Source organism: Girardinichthys multiradiatus, chromosome X, assembly GCF_021462225.1.
Source record: "Girardinichthys multiradiatus isolate DD_20200921_A chromosome X, DD_fGirMul_XY1, whole genome shotgun sequence".
Lineage (NCBI taxonomy): Eukaryota > Metazoa > Chordata > Actinopteri > Cyprinodontiformes > Goodeidae > Girardinichthys > Girardinichthys multiradiatus.
In genome coordinates this window covers 6244057-6269258 of record NC_061817.1, presented here as the reverse complement: position 1 = coordinate 6269258, position 25202 = coordinate 6244057, and the positions used below count along the sequence as shown (strand labels likewise).

Sequence of the window (25202 nt, the reverse complement as noted above, 5' to 3'; positions counted from 1 at the left end):
CAACATCTTCATCCTCAGAGTGAAACATAGTGGTGACAGCATCTTTGTATGGGAATGTTTTATTCCAGCAGGGACAGGGAACTAGTCCGAGTGAATGGGAAGAGGGGCATAGCTACTAAGAGTAGTCCAAAATAAAATAAAAACAGTTAGAGGCTGCAAAATATTTCTAGCAGGACAAAACCCCCAAGCCTACAGCCAAAGCATGATATGATGAGTACGATACTCTTCCTCTTTGCGAATGCAGGTGCATACCAAGCTTAAGTTGAGACAATTCCTGTTTGTTTGAAGTTGCATTGCCCCTTTGTGTTGTTTCAGGCTGGACGGGGGTGAACGAGCGTACCTTCATTGCCGTGAAGCCGGACGGCGTTCAGCAGAAACTGGTGGGAGAAATAGTGCGTCGTTTTGAGAAGAGAGGCTTCAAACTTGTGGCTCTTAAACTTGTAAAGGTATTCACTTCTGGTTCAAATACATGGTGAGGGTTAGCCCAGCGGATCAGAGGCACAATCTGTTAAATTAATGTGTTGATCTCGTTTGCATCTGCACGGTAGGCGTCTGAGGAGCTTCTCAGCGAACACTACTGGGATCTGAGGAATAAGCCTTTCTACAGCACGCTAATAAGCTATATGAGTTTGGGACCAGTTGTTGCAATGGTGAATTTCCTCAACATTATTGGAGCTTGCTGTAAAAGCTTAAACTCCTTGCCTCACAAACAGATTTCCCAGTAACCTTTTGGTGTGTTGTGTTCAACACTGTCCTGTTTTGTTCTGTAGGTGTGGCAGGGTTTAGATGTTGTTGAGACTGCTCGCAAGATGCTGGGCGAGACCAATCCTGCAGACTCGCTGCCGGGAACCATCCGGGGAGATTTCTGTGTGCAAGTGGGCAAGTAAGTCAGTTCATCAACTTACCCTGCAAGTTATGGGTCTGATCTCAATTTTTTATACGAACAGACATGCAACCAATATTATAGCCATATTGTGTCATAAAAGAACTGCAGGACTCCCTGCCGCAGTGTTAACCTTCGTCTCGTAGGCAATAAAAATGCAAAAAAATAAAATTTTGTTTAACTATAGCAGTGACAAAAACCATACGTAGCAACTCAAATTTATACGTGCACCGTCACTAATATTTGGTAACATGTCTTATGAAGTTGTGCCCCGTCCACATCCTCCTTGTAACTAGCACCAAGCTTCTGACCTTATTCTGGTTGGATGTTTGACCCCTCGGATGACCCCTAAGCATGTATCAGTGTTTTAAGCTCTGGTTTTACACACGGTTGTGGTTAGGCTTTGATGTTGACTGCTTTATCTAATCCTAGACCAGTTTTGTTGTATGTCTGGGATTAATGTGCTGTTGGAACAACCAGTTGTGTCCACATTTTAATCATCTAACCCCAACCCGTCGCCCATGGATGACACGAAACTGCTTAGGGATAATCAGGTACAGTCTAAACCACTAAGGGACAAGCCTGCCATTAACAGTAAACTACCAGAACACCAGGGTGTCCACTGTGAAGTTGCTTAAATCTCTGTTAACTGAGTGGGGCGCTGTCCAAGACAGTTACAAGACATAAAATATGCACCTACCCACATGCTGGTGGGAGCATCATGCTGCGAGTCAGTTTTGCTGCCAATGGGACGTTGCACCACATGTATAAATTAAAGATTTTACACACTTGGCGCCTCTAAATTTGCCTCAAATCAACATCTAGATGGTGGAAACTTGTACATAATCGGGTCCTCCAACAGGATCATCTCAACCACCACATTGGAATCAAAAAAGAGGGTTGCGATTAGGCTGTTGCAGTGACCTTCCTATTTTTCAGTAAAGTGACTTTGATTTTTGCATAATCATCCTATAAACAAAATAAATCAATAGTAAAAAAAATCATTATAACTTTCATACCCAAGATGTGTTTATGTAAACTTGTGACTTTAACTGTAGCCAGGAAAACTCTGGGAGTAAAGAGAAGATGATCATCTGTGGCAGCAGGAGCATCGTCTGCATCATGTTTCCTGACACGTGAGGTCAGGTCGGGTCAGAGTGTCTGCACGCATGAAACACGATGTTAGGTTTATCTGTAGCGTGTTGTACGGTGTACATGTAGCCATGTTAAGATTTATAATTATTGAAATGGCAAAAATATGTAAATGCCAGTTAACAAGAAACATTGTATCTCTCTAGTACTGGGCTGGAGAATAACTATTATTTTTTATTCTTAATATTTTTCAGTATCAATATGCTTTTCTCATATTGGGTCCAGATAAGCATGGAAAGAAAGTAATATCTCCTCTATCGTGAGGAGAAATTGGTTTTCCTTGTTGAAGTTATTGATTGATTAACAAAAAGAGGACTTTTAGATTATTTTTACATATTGATGTTTTCAGAAATGATTTAATCATTTCGTATCGGGAAGAAAATCAAAGTAGCAACCCTTGCTCTTTATCGTCTGTTTTCAGGAACGTGATCCACGGCAGCAACTCGGTGGAGAGCGCCCAGAAAGAGATCTGTCTCTGGTTCCGTCAGAGTGAGCTCCACCGCTGGGAGAGCAGCAGCAAGAACTGGATCTACTGACGCTTTACAGACCCTGCGCAGCTCTAATATTTAGGATCAAACCTCGGTCAACTTTTAGTATTTTTAGCTTCAGTAGGTTGTTGATCATCTCTGCCTTGCTGCATCATTTCTTTCGTTTACATTTCAGTCCAGCGTAAGGTGAGATAATCTTAACAAAACAAAGGTGCACTAAAAAACCGGATTTTGTTACGACCAGTAATGAATGTTTTTAAACTACATGGTTAACTTGTTGCAATAAGAAACTTGGAATAATGAAGATAATGGATTTGAAACTGACTCGTTACATTATTTTTTTTTAATCATGTAATGATTCGCTGTTAAAACAGATTTACTAAATCAACACAGTTGAGGTGAATTGCCACTTAAAAATAGCCTTTTTCCTTCATTTCATGTTATCCGGTAACTCCATGGTTGTAAAAATAAGCATGTGGAAGTACTTGAATGTAAAGTTTCCAGCTTTTGAACAGCACCTTTATTGTTGCTTTTGTATTTTTATACCAGGCTCAGTTTACAGCCTGAGGTGAAACTGCAATAAATAGTAGAAAATTTGTGTATTAAAGTTGTACAAAAAAACTGTCAAAAGACAAATCTTTCTGATGTATTCTCAGTTCTCTACTTGACGCAAACAAAAAAAGAAAAGAGCACACAATCAAGATGATTGCTTTTGACACAAATATGTTTTAATATTTAATCCACAGATAACGATCAATGCACGAGCTTCCATACTGAACAAAGAGGATGGGCTTCAGTGCGTCTGGACATGTACAGTTATCCCTGTACATAAAATAACAACATGCCATTATTTACCTGCCTCACACCAAAGCATTTGATCAGCAGCTAGTCAGAGAGGGAGATTATTTAGGAACTGAAGGATTAAACTGGGCCAGTCGGAGTGGATGTGGACATGGTCTGACCTTTCATTTGCTCTAGGCTGCTGCTGCTGCACCACATATTTCCAGGAGTTTCCTCGTTAAGTGTGTATGAAACACAGTTCCTTGAAAAATTCCCAACCTTGTCATGTTACGATCACAAACTTCAATGTCTTTGATACGAAATGTGTGGCATAAATCTGTATTTAGCCCCCAATACTCTAATACTCCTTAATAAAATTTCCTGCCAGCTACAAATGTCACCTAATTAGGAAAGAGAATCCACTTGTGTTTGAGAAGGCTGCAGAAGAACCGAAGAGGAGGTTCACCTTAAATATACAGCCAGAGCTACAGTGCAAAGGTTTAAATAAAAGGAAGTTAGACACAAGAGGATTGATGAGGATGGTTGGTTGTCCATGTTTTTTTTACCAATTAAAAAAAAAATCTCAAACCTTTGTCATGCATTTCCTCTTTGCCTTTGAAACATCTAAATTAATTTGTTATTTTATCATAAAATCCCAGTAACTTACATTTATGTTCATAATATGACAAGATCAAGGTGTATTAATAGTTTTTCAAGGTGCTGCATGTATTCAATTAGGACCTAGATAGGATGTAAAGCATTTCAAGGTAAACAAAAAAAATCTAATTTCCCCAACTTCTTCAACATTTACTTTCATTGAGACCAAATACATTTTCATTTACTTCTTATCCTATCAGCTGACCTTTTTATTTGGAAATGCAACTTGATCTACCATCGTATTGCTGTATCTTCTTCATTTTTTTTGGTTTTAGATAAGTTTCCATTGATTAACTTCATAGCAAAAGATTAGGAGCAGCCCCGGCCCGATGCAATCCAGGTTCAATATAGGAGGAGATAACGTGTGCTTACAGGGTAAGTATTAGATGGTTACAGAGGAGGGAGGTAGTTACAAGGCTTATGATGATGGTTACAATGCCCTGTGTGGGACAGACGCAGGATGGCAAGCAGATAACTAGGTCAAAGGAGGTACTTACAAGGCATTAAAGTTAAAAGGTGATGGGATGGGGGGATTTAATAGTTACAAGGAAAGATGCGCAGCTTGGAGGGTTTGTTTTTTCAGAACCAGAAAGGGACTTTTACATAACTAGGGGATAATTACAAAGTTTAAGTGGCTGGAAGCTTCTTGGGGGGAGGGGTTCTTTAAAGAGATGTTCAGGTGTAATGTTAAAGCAGATTTAGGCATCACTCTGGCACATAGGACACCTGCCAGACGATGATGTGGCTTCGCTCAGCTTTGTTCAAAGCAGGTTTCATCTGCGAAGCCCCACCGCTGCTGTCTCCTTCCTCTGTCTCATCATCCTCCCCATCCCCTGCGGGGAAAAAAGCAAAAGGAATCATGACAAAATTATTCCCGTTATGCTAAACTTCATAATAAAACATCAACTTTCATCACAATTTGCTGAGTTATTCAGTTTGCATGGTTGAATGTGGACATAATTGACAAACATTTTAAAATGACAAACGTAACTTTTAGCCAAATGTTTTAAGAAAAGTGACAGAGTTGCTCTGAAGAATTTGTTTCAAAATAAATACAATTTTTGACTACTATTGTGAAGTTATATAGGTATTATGGGAGCTGAAAATAAATTTCAACTAGATTGTGTCTACATTGGGATGGAGGGTCAAAACAAACAAGATTACAGCCAACGTTTAAAGAAACACACTTTATAAAGACTGACAATAGTAAATTGACAGATGTTTGTTAGGGGAGTGAAGGTCTGTCAATAAGAACCACTGCTCACCTATGCGGAAGTCGATGTAGCCCTCTCCCCCGCTCAGCACCAACACATTTTGAACGCTCTGCGCCTCCGTCTCTGTGGGCGATGTGGAGCTCTGACCTTCAGATGGACTGTCCAGAACACTGCCGTTTAGAGTGGCCAAAACATTACCTGTAAAAAAAAACAAAAACAAGAAAGGAACAAATTATTAAAAAAATCACAATCTGTATTTTAAATGTAATAAAAAAATGTTAAAAGTGAGTTCTCCTTTGATGAAGGGCTTACAAAATGATAATATGGCTCATAAAAGTCCTGATCTCCAGCACCACTTACATGTGGAGTTCCTCAAGATTCCATTCTGGGCCATGGCTTGTTTTCAATAAATATGCTACTTTAGGAAGTTTTGAATACTTTTCCACTGTTTATTGTTTTCATTAACATAATCCTATCAGTTCTTTTTAAAGCTTTTATTATGACCCGTGATATTGTCCTGCTCCCGCTCCACTTTCATGTGGAGTACCTCAAGGCTCCATTCCGAGCCCTGTATAGTTTTCATTATGTGTGCTGAAATCAGGAGGTTTTTGGGCTTTAAAATAGCAATAATGCTAGAAATAAATAAGAATAATGCTAAAGTCATCAGATTTAGGCACTTAAACATCCTAATAGTATTTAAAGGTATTTTCAGGCATTTCATTTAGTATCAGTCTTCATTTTTGCAACTTCTGCTCCTGATATGTTAAGTAGCCATATAACAACTGGTCACAAATTTAAGATTTTTAACATCCTAAAAAAGACCACTGCAGATTTCACCATTTGGATAGCAGATGAAGGTGTCTACACAGCAACGTAAAGTCATTATCTATTGTTACCCGGTACGGAAACGAAGAACTTGACGGCATCACGGTGTCCATGGAAACACAGCTGCGCTTGGGCCATGGAGCAGTAGGGGATGAAGCTGCCGGTGCTTTTCTCAGAGCCGTCATCACCGTACACATGGATCACACCGCCGGAGGACGTAGGAGACACTTTATTGGCTGACGGAGCGAGAGCATATTGGTGAGATGGCAACAGGAAGGTTCACGAGAAAATCCCACATGCAAAACAAATATTTTGCACCCCAAATATTAAAGTCCTTGCATGAAGCAAATTTGTTACACAGACAAAATATATGAGACAAAAAAATGAAAAACTGTCATGCAAAGCATCTAATCCTTAAAATATGCTAATGAAAATAAAATTAAAGTCAAATCACAAAAAAAAAATATTTTAGTATTTTTCAGTACAGTAATCACAAATACAAAACTGCTGAATGTGTTTCACTGACTCAAAGCATAAAAACGGCATGTAGATACACTTAAGAAAAGCATTGCAGTGGAGGTCTGCAGAAAACATGATGGTTTGACTGGGTGAGAACAGTTAGATCACAACAGCAGGAGGAAGGGAGCTTACCCCTCAAACCCAGGAGCTGACCCCGGTGAAGGACCACCGCTTTTGGAGGTGGAGCAAGAGGAGGGAAAAGGGAGAAAGAGGAAAGTAACAGAAAAGGTTATGACCCAAACTGGGAGAAGGAGGTGCAACCACTGAGTGAGAGAGAGGAATAACAAAGATGGGAAAAGTTGCTTGAAGAGGACTGGAGAAGGTCAGCTGGAGAGCAATGTGGGTAAAACGTGCTGCTCTAAAGGAGGACAAGAGTCTGTGTGGTTTTAAAGGAAATCTACAAAAATACCAGTGATGGAAGCTTTATGATTTGGCTTTTCGCTGAAAATTCATAGGACCAGTTCAGGCAATTATTTAGTTTTTATTATTATTTGTTTTGTTTTGTAGTGCATTAAAGTCACGACTAATTTTGTAAACAATTACTAGATAATTTGAAATAATCAGATAGTAAAGCCATTAAGTTCAAATTTATACCCAAAAAACCCAATTTCTTCACAACTTCAAAGTTTAATATTTTTGCCAGCTAGTCTTATCTAAGATTCTCCGGATAAATATTTGCCACTGTGGTTTCCCGTTTTGCTGTGAGGCACTTTCTCTGTGTGGAAGCACTTACTCTCCGTCAGTGGGATGGAGATGATCACACCATTTCCAGTCCCCACCCAGAGACGATTTCCACCAATCAGCAGGGCCGTGATCCGCACAAAAGAGAAACCCAGTTTTCCAGTACCTGCAACACAAAACCAGAGACAGCAGGTTAAAACAGCGATCATGACTGAATGAGTAAAATCTTTATGAACCTGAACTGAATGAGTTTAAACTCACCCAACATTTTGCTGACATATGGCTCGATATCCACATCCTGGAGGTGCTGGTGCGTGTGTGCGTGGTACAGACGCAAGGTGGAATCTAGCCGGATCGACACCCACACGCCATCACCGATCCAGGCCAGCTGCCGCACCTGGCTCTCCCTCCGGGGGTGAGCGTCGAAGGACTTCTACAGAGCAGCAGAGAATCAAGAGACAGAGGGAATCAGTGGGAAACAACCAGCAACAGTTGATGCACTAGAGGAAAAACAAAAGCTAAATGTTGGATTAAGTTAATTAACAGAGAGATGCTGTGCAACTCACCTCAATCTGCATACTTTTAGGCTGAATGACATGAATCTTGTTCTTGTAGCCGCACCACACCTTATCATGGACGACCGCCATGCAGCGGATGGAGTGATGCGGCCGGCCGAGGTCCATCAGGTGGTAGTTGGACAAATCCCACTGACCATCTGGGGACAAAGAACCACTGACTCTTCATGTAAAGGAATAAAATTACAACAGGCAAAAGCGCCTGGTACAGTCACACCAACATGAAAGAATAATTATGCAAATACCTTCTGATCTGTGGAATATGGCGAGCGTCCCATCAGCGAGGGCGACCAGCACGCGACCTTTCACGTGGCTGAAAGCAGACATAAGAAGGAGACTGCTGGAAGAACTGGGAGAAACACTGAATTTGGAGCAGTTACCTTCAACTAAATGATCGGTAGCTGCGATAAAGAAGGACGTGCAGGGATGTTTGTCTTACACCAGACTGAGAACCGAGTCTTTGAGTTTGATAGAGTGTAGACACTTCTTCCAGGTTCCGACAGCAGAGTGGACGTAAAGCCTCGGAGGAAAACAGGAAAGTTAGTTAAGAGAAAATTAAAACCGTCATAAATTTCTAATTTCTGTTGTTTCTTTGTTTCACTTTTAAGAAACTTAATTTAAAATGTAATCTATTTAACTCAGGTTAGATTTTTAGGGAGAAGTCATTCTTGATTCTAATTAATTTATACATACTATAAAAAAAATTACTCCTATAAATTTTTTGAGCCTATTTTTATATTTTCCTAGCATTAAAGCACATCAGAAACTGTTGGTCTTATAATTTATAGTTGTATTTTGTTGAACAGACATTTCATAAAAAATGTAATAAATTGTTGACAAATAAAACAGGAAACACTATAAAAGTAGATCAGCTGTTTTGTCTACCAGCCATTCTGTGCCCCAAGCCACATGGTGGGGGCCACGCTGGTGTAGTTTTTGGTTTCTTCCCCTCCCTCCTCAGACTCTGTGGGCTGACAGGATTCCTCTTTGGACTGGCCTGTGCTCCTGTGTGGACAAACATCATTTGAAGCCTCAACCAGTGTGGTCGTTGATACATTTCCTGCTGATCTGTCTGTGTACGGGCAGGGTTCGACTTCTTACCTATCATCTGCCGGACGTGGCTGAGGATCGGTGAAGACGTGCTCCGTGAAGGGACCTGGGCGTCCGGATCCAATCTCTGTGTGGTTAGCCGTGGATTCAGAAACCTCTGTGGCCTCTGTGGCTTCCTCCGCTGACTGGGCGGGTTGGATCTTCTCATTCATTGGGGGAGCAGTGGGGGCTACAGTACAACACCAGGGAAATTTTTATTTTTTCTATCAGTTAAGGTGCAATGCTAAAGTAATCACACCCCTTGAACTTTTTCCTATTTTGTCACAGTACATCAACAGGTGGGTCAAACAACCTGATCAGAGTTAATGAAAAGATGGATGGAGATAAATACAAAATAATCCTGCAGGAAAACCCAATGAAGGCTGCAAAAGACTTAGACCAAGGTGGAGCTTCACCTTCCAAAATGAAATTGACCCCAAGCTTGCAGCCACAGCTAAACTGAAATGGTTTAGATTGATACATATTCATGTCTTAGAATGGTCCAGTCAAAGTCCAGACTAATCCAACGGAGAATCTATTGGAAAGCTGGCAAACCTATTGTTAACGTTATTGCTGGAGTTATTTTGTACAGAAGAATAGGCCAAACTTTCAGTCTCTAAAGATTTGCAGCTTTAATTGTAGCGAAAGGTGGTTCTCCAGGCACTGAATCAAATCCATGCCTCAATTTTCAGGCATTTATTTGAGCAAAAATCTGAAAACCATATAATATTTTTCTTCTCCTTCACAAATTAATGCTGAAATCTGTTGGTCGGTTGCATAATTTCCCAATAAAGTACACTGAAATCTGTAATATGACAAAATGTGAACAAGTTAAAACTGTTTGCAAGACATTGTATTTATGATGAGCCCACCTTGTCCTTTGTCCACTATGGGCGTGTCAGTCCGCGAGGAACAGTTGCTACGGGCAACACTGCAGTTTGTGGCACAGCCAACCAATGTGATGCCAGCCAACATACCTTCCACGCCACCCATGTCCTCTCCACCCCCTGCTCCTCCATCACCTGGATCCAACACGATTTCTCCTGCTGGATAATCGCTCTCGCTTGCAGCTGGATTAGCCATAAATACAGATATATGAGCAGCAAAAAAAGGGCCGCACCAACATACTCTCGTGTATAAACATGGAATAATCAGGCCTTCAGTGGCATTTTCTATCTGACCAGGCACACTGGAGATGCAGAGCACGTGGGCGTTGCAGACATTAAACTGGTCAACCAGAGAACCAGGTTGGTTGGCGTCGATGATGACCACTTTGCTGGCAGAGTGGGTGCTGGTGAGGATCCACACTCGACTGTTCATGCTGTCTGTCTCCTGGAGCTCCTTAGACTAAGAGAGAAGTGGAAGGATAAAAGCAATGGTCATCAAGTAGAAAACAAAAGTCACTTATGGTTTAATATCCCGGAAATGAATTGCTTAAATTCAGATATAATCTCAGATAATAGAGGCAAATTTCATTTATTAACATTAGCAGTCCCCGAGCAGCAGCTGGGCATGGCTCTCAGCTATCAGCCTAATGTTAAAAACTAGAGACGATAAAATATCCTCAAATGGTCTACCTTCCTCTTCTCAAGGGATGTATTCTTCTTGTCCACTCGGTCCTCCTCAGTCTGCAGGGGGTCACTGCCTCCTGACGGTGCTTTAAGTGGCACCACCTCCTGGCTGCTGACTCTCCATCCTGTCAGGTCCACTCCTACTGCGCACCACAACTAAAAGCACAAATGCAAAAAGCAAAAATCATGACTCATACCAGCTGCCCTGTTCTGCTCTGCTCTTAAAGAAAGTGAAAACGCTCAAAATGAAATCTGAAAGCTGCTTAAATTAATCTAAAACAGCCCAGACTAGGGTGGTGGCCCTGGAAGTCACAGTTCAGATCCATGAAATGACTAAATTGCATCATATCCAACCAAAGTATTAAGAAACTGGTTGTTATAGTCAAGACATTAAGACATGATGTCAAATTTTAAAGTATTATAAGATTTGGAAGAACTAAAATACAGGGAACACAACCAAAACTCAGTAAAAGTTTCCTAACATATTCATACCACATATATGATCTGGTATCTCTAATACAACGATTTCATCTTTACGGTAAAAATAAAAAAATATGAGATCAAGTAAATAAAGCTTGAGCACCATTGGCTCATCTGAAAGCGTCTCACCTTCCTGTTGGGGTCTTTCTCCACCAGAGGGCGACAGTACACTGGGACAGGGACGTTCTTCATGCGGTTATCCTCCTTCTCATTGGTCTGCAGGAGAAAATGATGAGCAGTGAAGAGACATCAGGAAAATAATTTATGGTCTGGTTTACTTGAAGCATCTTGAAATCCTTTTACAGAGGGAGAGCTTGACAGATCACGAAAACAGGGCATTGTTATCTTTTCAAAGAACAACACGTTTGATGAAAGAAGAGAAACTGATCCCTCCTGCTCTATCTAAAAGGGTAAATATGTCTGCTCATTGCTACAAAGCATCACTCTCTAAACTGTGTAAAAGAAAAGTTCTCAATTTTGAACATTTCTGATGAGGGGAGGGTTTTTAACAGCAAGCAAATGGTTATTCAAAAAGCCAGAACTGCTGCATGTGGAGAAATCCCCAAAAATGATCTGATCACAGACACACACTACATTCTCATCACTAGAAAGTATTTTAGAGTTTTCTTTCTTTATATAAAACACAAAGCTAAAGCACAGACATTAAGAAGTGTGTTGAGTAGGGCAGGTTGAGACAGACAGAAGTTTAAGGTAAAAAGGCTGCAAAGGGTAAGAAACGTTCACCATAACGTGGGTCACTTTGTAGCAAATATTCAACCACATCATGCCTACAAATAACAAAATATTCCTTAAAATTCATGCATTTTCATAAATCAGATTGATCAAAAATCCTACAATTGTGATCTTTTTAATTTTAAAAAACGTCTTCTTCTATGAACTTCTGCAGGGTTCAGAGGTTAAAACGAGGGGGAAGCCATGAAGGACGCATGCTGGCTCTCTGTCGGTCTCACTTGCCTGTTGTCTCTTCAGCGGGCTGTCCTTAGCGCCGTCCATCTGACCACCAGTCTGTGGGAGACCAGAGTTAGAGCCACCTGCCTACCAACACACCGAGCCTTCGGCCTTTCCAGCCGCGGGAATCAACCTCGCTCTGCCAGCAACACTTCGAGATACACTTGTAGCCAGAGATTTTCATACACTGACTATAAGAAAACACAAACTTCTATTTTCCCTGTCTCACATTGAGTCAGACTATATTTTTCAGTTTTAGGTCAGTTAGGATGACCATAATGATTTTTCTTTGCTAAATGCCAGAATAATGACAACTTTTATGCGATTTCTTCAGAATTAACATACATTTTCTTCTCACAAACGTTTCCTGGGATATTGGCCCATTCCTCCTCGTAGAACTGGTGTAACTGAGTCAGAATAAGATCAGGGCTCTGCGAAGACCACTCCCACACATTGACTTTGTTGTCCTTAAGCCACTTTGTTACTAATTTGATGCCATGTTAATAGTCATTGTCAATTTGGAGGAACCCTTCAACCCCATGCTTTAACGTCTTAGCTGATATTGAGATGTTTCCTTAATATTCCTGCATAATGTTCTTTCTTCATGATGTCATAATTTGTAAAGGGCACCAGTCCCTCCTGCAGCAAATCATTCCCACAATTTATTGCTGCCACTGCCACTTTAGTTTTTTATTCACCATTGGGCATTTCTTCAAAAAAATCAAGGTCTTGGTCCCTGAATGCATTTATGTACTGTAATCTGGCTTTGGCAGTGATGGCTTCTTCCACACTGAGTGTCCTTTCAGCCCATGTCATGTCTGGACTGGACTAGTTTCTTTGTGAATGATGACATTCTCTTGCCAGCTAATGGAGTTTTGTTGTGTTTTCAAACAGATTTTACATCCAAAAACACCTGTCTAAACATTGGGATGGCTGGACATTCCCATGCTGTTTATGCTAACGAACACGGCACCATCTGTGGTTGTACCTAAAGATGAACCAGACCTTTGAAGGGTCACAATGCTCTTGCTGATTTCTTAGTTGATTTCATTTGATTTGACCATGACGTCACACATCCGCATGTGTACCTCCAGTTAATTTAGATGTAACCCATTTTGCTATGTAGCAAATAAAAAAACAATGCTGGAGATCAGAACTGACCTAAAACAGGAAAAGTTAAAATCCAAACAGCTAGATAAAAAAGCTTATGTGTTTTCTCATACAGTGTATTATGTGAATATCTGACTTCATTGTACACTTGCATGCTTAAAACCAAAGACTAAAAAAGTAGAACCTTTCTACTTCTCTTTCAAGTATTAACATACTTCAAAGTACAGGACCATTTTCCAGCTGGTTTTAAAAAATCTAAGCTAACAAGTACTGTACAATGATTTTATTTTTTTATGTCAGTTTAAGAAGATTCGGGTGTGAAGCTTTGTTTATAAATCAAGTCTGTCATGTATGTTAAGTCTTGAAAATAGGTTACTTAAAAGTCTTTATATGTTTAAAAATCCTTCCCACAAAGTTCATAAAGGTTACAAAGCATGGCTGAAGCGGTCGCACACCCAGAAATGTGCTTAAAATCTCACTGAATTAAATCCGGTTAAGTGTCAGCCTCTCTCATCTGCCAGTTGACTATCTACAGTTTTATGCAAAAGTTTTAAGTCATCTATTTTCCTTACATTTCACTGTAATCTTTTTTTTATGATTGTCATGCTTCCTGGAGTTCATTAGTTGTTGTTTTTTTCTCTTTTTCAGTCTTCTTCGAGCCATTGTCAGATGAATGTTATGTTCTTTGTTAAGAAGCTTAATTAGACCGCAGGACTTCACTTAGTCTTCTCCAAGAGCAATTACAAAGTTGAAGCATACAGAGTGAGCAAACTTTGATCATCTTCTTAGCACAGGGACTGTGGTTCTTGTAAGGTCATATCACAAGTCTGGGGAATGAGATGACCAAGAAGGAAGGTCTGGCGATCCTTATGAGTGTGGATTTGGCTCTATGATTTGGATCATTATCCTCATCGCTATTGTGCACTAATAAAGTTGATTCTGAAATATGAAGATCAACATCCATCTACCTTACTTGCTATGTTCTCTTGTTTTTCTGATTTTGATGAATTGCTAAGAAAAGTTGACTTCTTCTTTTGTCATCCACTTGTCAATTTTTCTAATTTTTGAATCACACACGCACAACATGCTGTCACTTAATGAGACAGGACTGAAAGTGAGTGAAAAAAACAGCCAAACTAAACTTTGGCAGATATTCAGAAAGCCTAAAGAATTATTCATCATGCAAGATCAGAAATTATTACGAGAAATTCTGGGTACAAAGATGTTACTGGAAGTCTCATTAACATGAGGAGGGAGAGCCCTGTGCATTTTACCTGTTTGAGGCGAGATGGCACGCTCCAGCCACAGGCCTGCATGATGCCGTCGTCACGGCGCATGTGCTCGCGCACCTGCCTGTACTGCTCGCGCCGCTGCTCTCGGCGCGCCATCATCGCCGAGTCACTGAGGAGAGACGCAACACCGTTACTGGCCAGTCTGGAAGCAACGGGGGGACAGGGGAGAAAAGGTGAAGCGTTAGCAGCCTGGCCAGCCAGCAGCGTGAATCAGAGAGAAGAAGAGATGGGGAGCAGAGGAAGACAAGGAAAGCACAAGCAAAGCTTCTTTTTCCTAGTAGGAACATTTAGTTGGTTCTGAAAGTTTCGTTGGGGAAGTCTGTCTTTTAGAGGTTTTTTTATTATTTTAAGCCAACCAGATTGTTTAATATAATTTTTCTACTGCAGTGATTAGCTCCTTTTTGTTAAGGGAACCAATTATCAACCCTACACTGCAGCAGATTAACTGGAAGCTCTCAGATCTGCAGGCTGCTAGAAGCGTGCAAGCTTCCAGGCGTGCAGACCAAGGCAGAGTAGGACCAGGATAGGCAAGGGGGTTCACTGGATGTGGCTGCTTTTAGCTCACTCTTCTGGGAAGAACTCTAGGGTGCGGTTGGAGGTGGAGATCTGGCACATGGTGTGGCTGCGCCGCTGATTGAACGCCGGCGAGGGCGACTTGTAGTGGATGTTGACACTGGAGTATGGCCGCTTGACAGGCGGAGGGCTGGATGAGGTGCTGAACAGACGCGCAAAGCTGTGAGAGGAAATAAGTCAGAGGTTAGTATACAATCATCTGTTTTAGACATTTTTTTCAGTTTATATCAGTAAATGTTTTATAATTAAAGCAGAATCTTACAACTGCCAGATGGTGGACTTCTTTTTCTCCTGGATTGGAGGACTCTCCCTAGATGCCCTGAAAGATTAGAGAAGTTCATAACATAGGCCAATTAAAATAAACAACATTTAAACTGAAAATTGGCAAAAGGAAATAAATTGAAGTATTAAAATAACAATGGAAGGCAATAGAAGAAACAAATGCAAAATAAACATTTTTACTTTAAGACAAAATTGAATTTAAAAAGGCCCAGTTTTAAAGGTGTTGCTAATTTTTTGTCAAAGGCTGCATCTTTCAATGAGTACCTGATCATCTCAGTCCATCGCACAGCCTCCTGGAGCTCCATCAGCCTCTCTTTGTACTGGTTCCTCTCCATCAGAACACGGGCCATCTCCACCCGAGTGAAGCGGCGCCGCTGGGTCATTGCCATGTCCCCATCCTGCATGGGCGATGAAAACTGAGCACAAATAAGAAGAGAGCACGTTAACTCATTAAATTTTAAAATGAGATGATATATCACATTAGATTCCTTTTTTTTTATTAAGCCTACACAACTAAATAAGCCCCAATGAAAAACACTTAGACTGGCCTCCACATGCTGGTACAAATAAAATCAATCCACAGTTTGTTGCAGTGGCATAATATCACCTTCAACTTGATACCATTTATTTAGTGGTGGAAAAAAAAAACATTTTAACTACTAACTGCTACAAAAACATCACAAGTGCTGCAATTATTGGCAGGAAAGCCTTTCCAGTCCAACCGTCAAAACTGTAAACATTTGGATTATGCTAAGTTTAACTGGGACCCAAATCTCAGGTGTAAAACAAAGCACCTCATGTTCATTGTTAGGTACAGTGGACGATCTGTGATGTATGGAAGCAAATCGTTACCATATTTCAAATAAAAAAGCATTTCACAAATGCTTTTTCATTTTAAGAATGTGGCTGCATTGTTTGACTCATAAATTAAATTAGTAATCAATCATCCTATTTGCATTTTCTTCTTCAAGACTGCTCATTCCCTTCACTAAATTAAAATGAAAAAGAAAAAGACATTTGAGATTTATTTTTTAAAATATGCCCCAGCAAATAGATACCAGAATTCAATTTGAAATGTAAAATTTGAAAATGAAAAAGCATTTCCAGAAATGCTTTTTCATTTTAAGAATGTGGCTGCGTTATTTGACCCATAAATAAAATTAGTTATCAATCATCCTATTTGCATTTGCATTTTCTTCTTCATGACTGCACATTTTATGCCATAATCAAAAAGAAAACAAAGCAGACATTGCTTTTTCGTGTTCGTGGTCTGCCCGCAAAGTACTGCCCAGAACTCGAAAACGAAAAAGCATTCCGAGCTGCGGGCGCAGAAGAGTGACGTCAGCAGCCGCTCTTCCTCAGCTCCCTGCTGACCGAGCTACCCATCTTGTTCGGTGGGAGGCGCTGTGCACGTCTGCATTACATTACATTGCAAACGTGCCGAGAAATTGATTGAATTGCAGCAGGACCGAGCTCCATTTGTGGCAGTGGCAGGCAGAACTGGTAGTTCCGCCACAGCTCCACAGTTCCGGTGGCAGCTTCGGTCGCCGCACGGTGGCACGGGATTCCGCGTGGATGCCAGAAGGTGCCAGACCGGCCGTAAAAGCTTGCCAATGCGGTTGCCGCTGTTTTTGTGGAAGCTGATGCTGATTATCGGCAAATGGGTTGTCATTATTGTTATAGCGTGTTACCTTTACATAATGATTTCATTATTGATTATTATTTAATAAACAGCTTTAGAACCATATTTACTTGACATGGAAAATAAATAGCACTATGTGTATGTGTGACGTGTTGAAAGGATGACGATTTATTGCACAAACAGCCGGTTTATTATAGAGCATGAGCGGCTATTCTGAATTGTCACTCACAGAAAATTATAAATAAATGCTTAAAAACACGCTGGATGTCCCAGGCCATAAGGCTGCCACAAGGATGCCACAGTCTGCCACCGGAACTACCAGTTCTGCTTGCCACTGCCACAAATTGAGCTCAGCCCTGCTGCAATTCAATCAATTTCTCGGCACGTTTGCAATGTAATGCAATGCAGACGTGCACAGCGCCCCCTACCGAACAAGATGGGTAGCTCGGTCAGCAGGGAGCTGAGGAAGAGCGGCTGCTTACGTCACTCTTCTGCGCCCGCAGCTCGGAATGCTTTTTCGTTTTCGAGTTCTGGGCAGTACTTTGCGGGCAGACCACGAAAACGAAAAAGCAATGTCTGCTTTGTTTTCTTTTTGATTATGGCATAAAATGTGCAGTCATGAAGAAGAAAATGCAAATGCAAATAGGATGATTGATTACTAATTTTATTTATGGGTCAAATAATGCAGCCACATTCTTAAAATGAAAAAGCATTTCTGGAAATGCTTTTTTATTTTCAAATTTTACATTTCAAACTGAATTCTGGTATCTATTTGCTGGGGCATATTTTAAAAAATAAATCTCAAATGTCTTTTTCATTTTAATTTAGTGAAGGAATGAGCAGTCTTGAAGAAGAAAATGCAAATGCAAATAGGATGATTGATTACTAATTTAATTTATGAGTCAAACAATGCAGCCACATTCTTAAAATGAAAAAGCATTTCTGAAAATGCTTTTACATTTGAAATATGGTAACGATTTGCTTCCATAGTGATGCTGTGGGCACCCAAAGGCAGAACGGCAGCTTAAGTTTCGGGGAATTTGGAATTAAAATCTGGTGGAGTCAGAAAACTGAAAATGGGTTGTCAATTAGGAGAATGGTTCACCAGAAACCAATCTTCTACCATGACAAACTCCGTCCCCAGATCTGAATCCTGTAAAAAACATGTGGAGTGAACTGAAGATTATTTTTCCTCAACGATCAAAGGAATTAAAAATTAAAGGTTGGCCTTTTCAACTTCTTTCAGTTTGAATTATGCTTCTGCAGTAATAGATTAATTAAAGGTTTTTTACTTATCTTTACTGTGAGGCTGCAAATAATTGGAGAGGTGTTGTCGGTTAGTAGACAGATGTTTCTGCTTTTCCTCATAAACAAATTCTACATCCAGGACAGGATTAAAGAGTGCAGAGGTAAGTTTACTCACATCATCGCCTACTTCGTCTTTGGAGTCCCGAGATGCCTCTGCTCTTAACCTGGAGTCACAAAGCAACAGACAACAACCTCGTTATACCTGTTTAATAACAAAGATTTAGTTCAGTGTTTAGAGTGTGAACTTTTAGACTATGACATGCCCTACATGTAGAAGCCGTAAGGCCATCTTCGCTTGGGAGATTCACCAAATTAGGAGATTAGGATCAATTTTCAGCAGGATTGTATTTAATATCAGATTGATGTTGTTATTTCTATTTGATAGACTGTGGTGGACAAAAATTTCCATCTTTTAGTACTTTTAAACTCCTACCTTTTAGTTTGCTGTGTTTTATAACTCATACCTTGTATTCATAATTTATCATTATTCGTCTTAACTGTTTTTTACTTGTATGAGTCTAAAACAATTCTTTCACAAGATTTTGGTCGATCAATCAATCAATCAATCAATCTAATATTTGTTGAGGACTTTTTATACAATCAAATGTTGCACAAAGGGAACGGTTACAGAAACAAGAACAAGAAAAAAAGCGAGCAAGCAAACCCGAACAAACACTCCCAAAGTGCTTAATGAAGTTTACAACAATTAAAGATGACTAGAATAAAAATGTGGGACTGAAGAAACGTACCAGGAGGAAAAATCCGAGACATATATAAAAACACAGTTTAATTATAAGATCTAAAATAGATAAACAAATATCAATGATATTAGTTGCATCAAGACAAATAAATTAACATTACTTAGAAACTGCTAAAATGAAGAAAAATAAATAAAATAAAATAAACAACTACTGAAGTTCAAGTATAAGCCAGGCTAGAAATCTTTTTTATTATTATCAACACTCACCTGCTCGCAGGTTGTTAACACTTATTTTTAAATGTGTCCATAAATAGGTTCAATATGACCTAACAATTAAAATCCATGTTCTATGTTTCATAAAGCTTCATCTAAAGAAACATCCTAGATGATCAGTTTGGTTCAAAGGAATCTATTGCATATTAAACTGTATGTTTCATGTTGAAAATGTGATCATCTTGGAAAATGCAATAAATAGACATTTAACGGTGGCTCGACTAGATCAACCAGGAGAAAAGTAAGTTTTGTGTCTTATTAATTTTGTGCAATAAATAAATTAGATTTTCTAAAGACTAAAACACTTCTTTTAGAGTTTGAGAAGAACAAACATCCTCAAACAGAAAGACTGAGGTCCACTTTAAAAATTTTCGCCCTTGGCTGTTATATCTACACACATCAAGAGAAACAGGTATTTGACACTATCATGTTACTGTTACTGGGACACTTTACACTCCCTCAGTCTTAGATTACAGGAGAACAGGTTCTTGCTGTATTCCCACTGTGTGGCTCTTGCACTTTATCACCTGCAACATCCTGCAGAACATAACTGTTCCTTTCACCTCTTGATTTCTTCTTCCAGCTCCTTGATTCTGGCGTCCACCTTGTTCTTAGACTGTCGCACCGCCTCCAGCTCCTCCTTCAGAACCTCCTGCTCACTTGACAGCTCATCCACTTTGGCAATAAGGTCATTTTTCACAATGTTGAGAGCATTTCTGTCAAACAGCAGAAAGACAATAAAGGTATTAAAACAAGATCAATGTACGCTGTCATTTTCTAATATTACAGTGGCTTCCACTATACAATCACATCTCAATTAAGGTCAACTAGAATATAATTAAAAAGTTAATTCATGTCAGTATTTCCATTTTAAAATTAAAAGGCCAGTCAGTCAGTCATTTTCTACTGCTTATTCCATAGTGGGTCTTGGGGAAGCTGGTGCCTATCTCCAACAGTCTATGGGCGAGAGGCAGTGTACACCTTGGACAGGTCGCCAGTCTATTGCAGGGCAACACACAAACAACCACGCACACACTCATTCATACACCTAAGGGCAATTTAGAGTGACCAATTAACCTAACAGGCATGTCTTTGGACTTTGGGAGGAAGCTGCAGTACCCGGTGAGAACCCACGCATGCATGGGGAGAACATGCAAACTCCATGCAGAAAGATCCCTGGACAGGAATCGAACCCAGGACCTTCTTGCTGCAAGGCAACAGTGCTACCAACTGCGCCACTGTGCAGTCCTAATTGAATTAAAAGGAATAAATTCTATATACTCATCCCACACAGTGAAAAAATTAAAGTGTTTATTTTTGTTGATTTTAATGATTATAGCATGAAATCCTCTCTGGACCATGATTATCCAAGTTTCTTATGCTTCTTTTTCTCCCACATTTTTTTCTTCCACTCAGCCTTCCATTTATATGCTTAAACACAGCACTAGAAACAACCAGCTTTTTTGGCAATGAGCTTTAGTGACTCACTTGTCTTAGCTTTCTATTGGTCCTATGTAACATTTTACATTTCTAAGAACTGAATTTGGTTTTCAGTAGCTGTAAGTTATCATTTATCAAAACCAACAGAAATAAATGGAGGAAATAAATCACTCCGTGTGTAATAAATGCATCCAACACAAAAGTTTAATTTTTTGAATTACTGAAGTAAATTAACTTTTCGATCATTTCTAATTCCTGCACTTCTGCCTAGACAATATATAAATATGTGTACAACAGCCTCAGAAGAAACAGTTGTTATGAGGATTTAATGACCCCAAGATGCTACTCCTTGCCCTCATTCTCTAACAATGAAATGGGGATTTTTTGCCATCTTCCTCACCCTGCGTGATGTAAGACAGACTTTGTTGTATCTATTTTCTATGGATATTATATGACACACACATGCATAGGATCAAAACACTGATATGAATTTATTAGTGCAACCATTAGGGGTGCACCGATTGCAGTTTTCTGGCCAATCACAGAGTACCGATCTTTAAGAAACCTGACCTGCCGATTCCAATTTTGGCTGATACCGATTTTTTAAATAACTAACACTGTTAGGTGTTATAAGGTCATAATACACCTTCAAAGTTCCAATCTTATTTTATTGAAAAACATTGAACATTACCAGTTAACTGCATCAGGTGGTGCTCTTAAATATATATAAAACGTTTATTGCATTGAAGTTCATTTAGTCTTTCATTTTTTTTTAAGAAACAAAACTTGCACACTAGGTTAGACAAGTAGATAAGATTGGTAGATAAAATCAGTTTTACATGTAAGTATCTGCCTATCACCGATCTTTTAATTAAGGAATTTAATTAAGGAAATTGGGGCTGATCGATCGGCCGTGCACCCATTGTAATCATCCTTACTTGGTCTCTAGAAGCTGTTTGTTCTCCGTCAGAAGATTTTCCACCTCCTTTCCCATCCCTGAAACAGAAACATTTATTTCTCTATAACTCTTTGCAGGCAAAATACAATGTCAATAAGAAGGAAATAATCGATTTAAGAGCAAAACTCATTGTTTTGAGTTTCAAACATTAAGGTGGGATCTTGTGATACATTAATAAATATTCCTGAATAAATTGGCACTGCTTTTTGTTATTGTTTTTTACCTGAGCAGCTTTAAAAACAATATTCGTCTGATTTCTTCAACGTACCAGTTAGTGTGTCATGCTCTATCAGCCTTACATTAATTTGTTATTATCATAACATTCAATAAAAAAACAGCTGAAAAACGTAAGTGAAAGGAGCAAGCACAGTGCGACAAAAAGCCAAGCACACAAACTTTTCAATCAAACATGTCAACAGAAACGAAATGCCAAAAATGACAGCTGGTGGAAAACAAACAGAAGATAATGCAAATAGGTTCCTATGTCTTAAACTTTAATGGAAATAATAATAAAAATTACTATATATATCCTGGCCTCTGGTAATAAACCTTCTAACACTGGGACTGTATTTTTAAGAGACATTCTTCTTTAACAATCAGACTCTGCTGACTTTTCCCTTCTACGAGACTTTTGTTGACAAATATGAAAAACTTTAGAGGTGTAATATGCAAGATGGGAAAAAAAATACATGAATAGACAGAAAAAGCAGATATAAAAAATTAAACAAAACAGGATATGTAAATAAACCAGGGAGGAAATAACTAGCAACATCGGATCATGAGTGCTGAGGCCTTACCGAAGAAATCATCACGGACTGGAGGCAAAAGAAGAAAAAAAGACAGGAGGAAAGGCGATGAGAAGAAGAAAAGATTAAGAACAAGATTGAAAAGGAGAGAATTTGAAGAGATGCATTTATTTCGTTACGGAGAAGCCAAAAGACTTCATAAAAAATGTTGCAATGGAATATTTCGACTCCCACATCAGTAAAAAGAACTGGTAATTTAAAGTCAGTGGGACACCAAGTTCATCCTTCTCATGGAGGCGGAAGCCTGAATGAAGTTTGTAGGATTAACTTTAGACCATAAACTTAACTGAGCATCTTTTTTTACATTTCCACACGTGATTTACTAGGACCTTATGTGATAGACCTCCACAACGTAGAACACAATTAGGTAAAGAAAGGAAATAGGTTCGTTGTTTTCAAATATTTATTTTCCTAAATACGTATACATGAATTCGTATTTAACCCCTTTTATTCTGATACCGCTAAACAAAATTTGACAGCAGTAGGAACAATTACTGCTACTAAAATATAAGAACATACCGACATCCCAGGATGGAGCTGAATACATTTTTTTTATTAACCAAACAATGATAAATAGGATGTGCCTCAGGTGCAAAGATTACAACCCACTGGCTAGTTTTCCAACTTGTCCTCCCAAAGGACTTAAATTTGATCTGACTGGATTTCATCAGCCTTATATATTTTTTCTCTTTTGTGATCAAAAAATGTCAATATTTTCTATCATAATTTTAGTCATTCCATATAAGTTTTGATTTAGTTTTCATCCGGAAATGAAGGTCATCAATAAAAAGTATGAGGAAAGGTTCTTGGCACCAATGTCCGGCCATTTCTCTGACATCTTGTCAAAAAGTCATCAACATTATGAAGGAAACGTTTTGCTGTTTTAAAACCACTCTTTTGTTTTCAAACCTTGCTTTACCTGGATACAGAAAACCAGCACATGCAAATTTATGCTTACATTCAGTGGGACCTAAAAGGACTTGGATAAGGAAATCATTTACATCCACTAATTTAAAGAAATTATTAAAAAAACATAGAGGAATGAAAACGTTTGATATACAGGGGTTGGACAATGAAACACCCCGAAGTGGCTCAATAATATTTAGATCTGGTGACTGTGCGGGCCATGGGAGATGTTCAACTTCACTTTCATGTTCATCAAACCAATCTTTCACCAGTCTTGCTGTGTGTATTGGTGCATTGTCATCCTGATACACGGCACCACCTTCAGGATACAATGTTTGAACCATTAGATGCACATGGTCCTCAAGAATGGTTAGGTAGTCCTTGGCAGTGACGCGCCCATCTAGCACAAGTATTGGGCCAAGGGAATGCCATGATATGGCAGCCCAAACCATCACTGATCCACCCCCATGCTTCACTCTGGGCCTGCAACAGTCTGGGTGGTACGCTTCTTTGGGGCTTCTCCACACCGTAACTCTCCCAGATGTGGAGAAAACAGTAAAGGTGGACTCATCAGAGAACAATACATGTTTCACATTGTCCACAGCCCAAGATTTGCGCTCCTTGCATCATTGAAACCGACGTTTGGCATTGACATGAGTGACCAAAGGTTTGGCTATAGCAGCCCGGCCGTGTATATTGACCCTGTGGAGCTCCGACAGACAGTTCTGGTGGAAACAGGAGAGTTGAGGTGCACATTTAATTCTGCCGTGATTTGGGCAGCCGTGGTTTTATGTTTTTTGGATACAATCCAGGTTAGCACCCGAACATCCCTTTCAGACAGCTTCCTCTTGCGTCCACAGTTAATCCTGTTGGATGTGGTTCGTCCTTCTTGGTGGTATGCTGACATTACCCTGGATACCGTGGCTCTTGATACATCACAAAGACTTGCTGTCTTGGTCAAAGATGCGCCAGCAAGACGTGCACCAACAATTTGTCCTCTTTTGAACTCTGGTATGTCACCCATAATGTTGTGTGCATTTCAATATTTTGAGCAAAACTGTGCTCTTACCCTGCTAATTGAACCTTCACACTCTGCTCTTACTGGTGCAATGTGTAATCAATGAAGACTGGCTACCAGGCTGGTCCAATTTAGCCATGAAACCTCCCACACTAAAATGACAGGTGTTTCAGTTTCATTGTCCAACCCCTGTATATGTTAGAATTGAATTTTTCCAGCAGCCTGATCAGGCAGTTAAAATCCATTTGCTCTTTAAAACTACGATATTAATTTGTATACACTGACTAATATCTCCATTTTAAATGTTTACTTTTGTAAGCGAAGAGAAAAAAGGAGCAGCTGTCACACATGAAGGGATACACACCTGAAAACTCGCCTATGGGTGTCACCAGCAGATGCACATAAAAGGAAGAAACAAAAAAGAAATGGGTGGAAGGTCAAATTTCTCCTGTATTCCTGCAGCGGAAAATTCAAACATAGCTTAAATAATTCCCAAAGCACTACCACAAAATCCCCTGGAACAAAAACTGAAATATTAAAAATAAAACTTAAACTGAACAAATTCAAAACTGTGATTAACAATGGGCTTTTAGGATAAATCATGACTTTTATGAATAAGAAAGTTCACTAAATATCCGTTACACTGAATAACCCTGCCTCAGTTTAAACAAAAAAAGAGTGAAAAAACAAGCAAGTTGGAATAATAAAGAAAAAATGAAAATAGCACTGCATGAGTGGACTTCTGGGGTTAATTGTGCCTATGATCCAGTATTTTGTGGATGGCATGGCAGTGATGCACTGCTGCAGCTTGCCATGCAGAGAAAGGCACATCCCCAGCCTCACCAGAGCAATATTTCTCTGCAGCTCTTCTCAATACAAGACAACTAGTGCGTCTGTGCAACACGGTCATGCTTCTGAGGAACATCTCATTTTAGCCTGTTATGATACATTATAATTCGAGATTAACAACAGCTGCTTTGCAGAAACGTACAGTAAAACTGCTGATAATGC

The 25202-nt window shown here is 39.5% G+C and overlaps 2 protein-coding genes across 3 annotated transcripts in view; one reads left to right on the top strand and one right to left on the bottom strand.

Moving 5' to 3' along the window:
• Positions 1 to 3133, top strand: part of LOC124863201 (nucleoside diphosphate kinase 3-like) — a 3766-nt gene extending 633 nt beyond the window's left edge. The window contains exons 2-6 of one of the 2 annotated variants that reach the window (XM_047357492.1): positions 316 to 446; positions 549 to 650; positions 771 to 883; positions 1942 to 2024; positions 2457 to 3133. In XM_047357492.1, coding sequence (XP_047213448.1) covers positions 316 to 446; positions 549 to 650; positions 771 to 883; positions 1942 to 2023 — 428 coding nt within the window. In that variant the 3' untranslated portion in view covers position 2024; positions 2457 to 3133. The remainder of the gene's footprint in view (positions 1 to 315; positions 447 to 548; positions 651 to 770; positions 884 to 1941; positions 2025 to 2456) is intronic. The other variant, XM_047357491.1, reaches the window with a different exon arrangement.
• A 96-nt stretch (positions 3134 to 3229) lies between these two features.
• Positions 3230 to 25202, bottom strand: part of LOC124863202 (C-Jun-amino-terminal kinase-interacting protein 3-like) — a 42246-nt gene continuing 20273 nt past the window's right edge. The window contains 25 exon segments of the mRNA XM_047357493.1: positions 3230 to 4793; positions 5226 to 5372; positions 6071 to 6235; positions 6651 to 6689; positions 7252 to 7365; positions 7461 to 7632; positions 7766 to 7914; positions 8020 to 8087; positions 8214 to 8294; positions 8660 to 8779; positions 8876 to 9053; positions 9736 to 9933; positions 10045 to 10210; positions 10441 to 10590; positions 11044 to 11130; positions 11890 to 11940; positions 14268 to 14394; positions 14851 to 15018; positions 15121 to 15177; positions 15405 to 15556; positions 18206 to 18254; positions 19627 to 19779; positions 21442 to 21499; positions 22259 to 22276; positions 24556 to 24567. Coding sequence (XP_047213449.1) covers positions 4666 to 4793; positions 5226 to 5372; positions 6071 to 6235; positions 6651 to 6689; positions 7252 to 7365; positions 7461 to 7632; positions 7766 to 7914; positions 8020 to 8087; positions 8214 to 8294; positions 8660 to 8779; positions 8876 to 9053; positions 9736 to 9933; positions 10045 to 10210; positions 10441 to 10590; positions 11044 to 11130; positions 11890 to 11940; positions 14268 to 14394; positions 14851 to 15018; positions 15121 to 15177; positions 15405 to 15556; positions 18206 to 18254; positions 19627 to 19779; positions 21442 to 21499; positions 22259 to 22276; positions 24556 to 24567 — 2807 coding nt within the window. The 3' untranslated portion in view covers positions 3230 to 4665.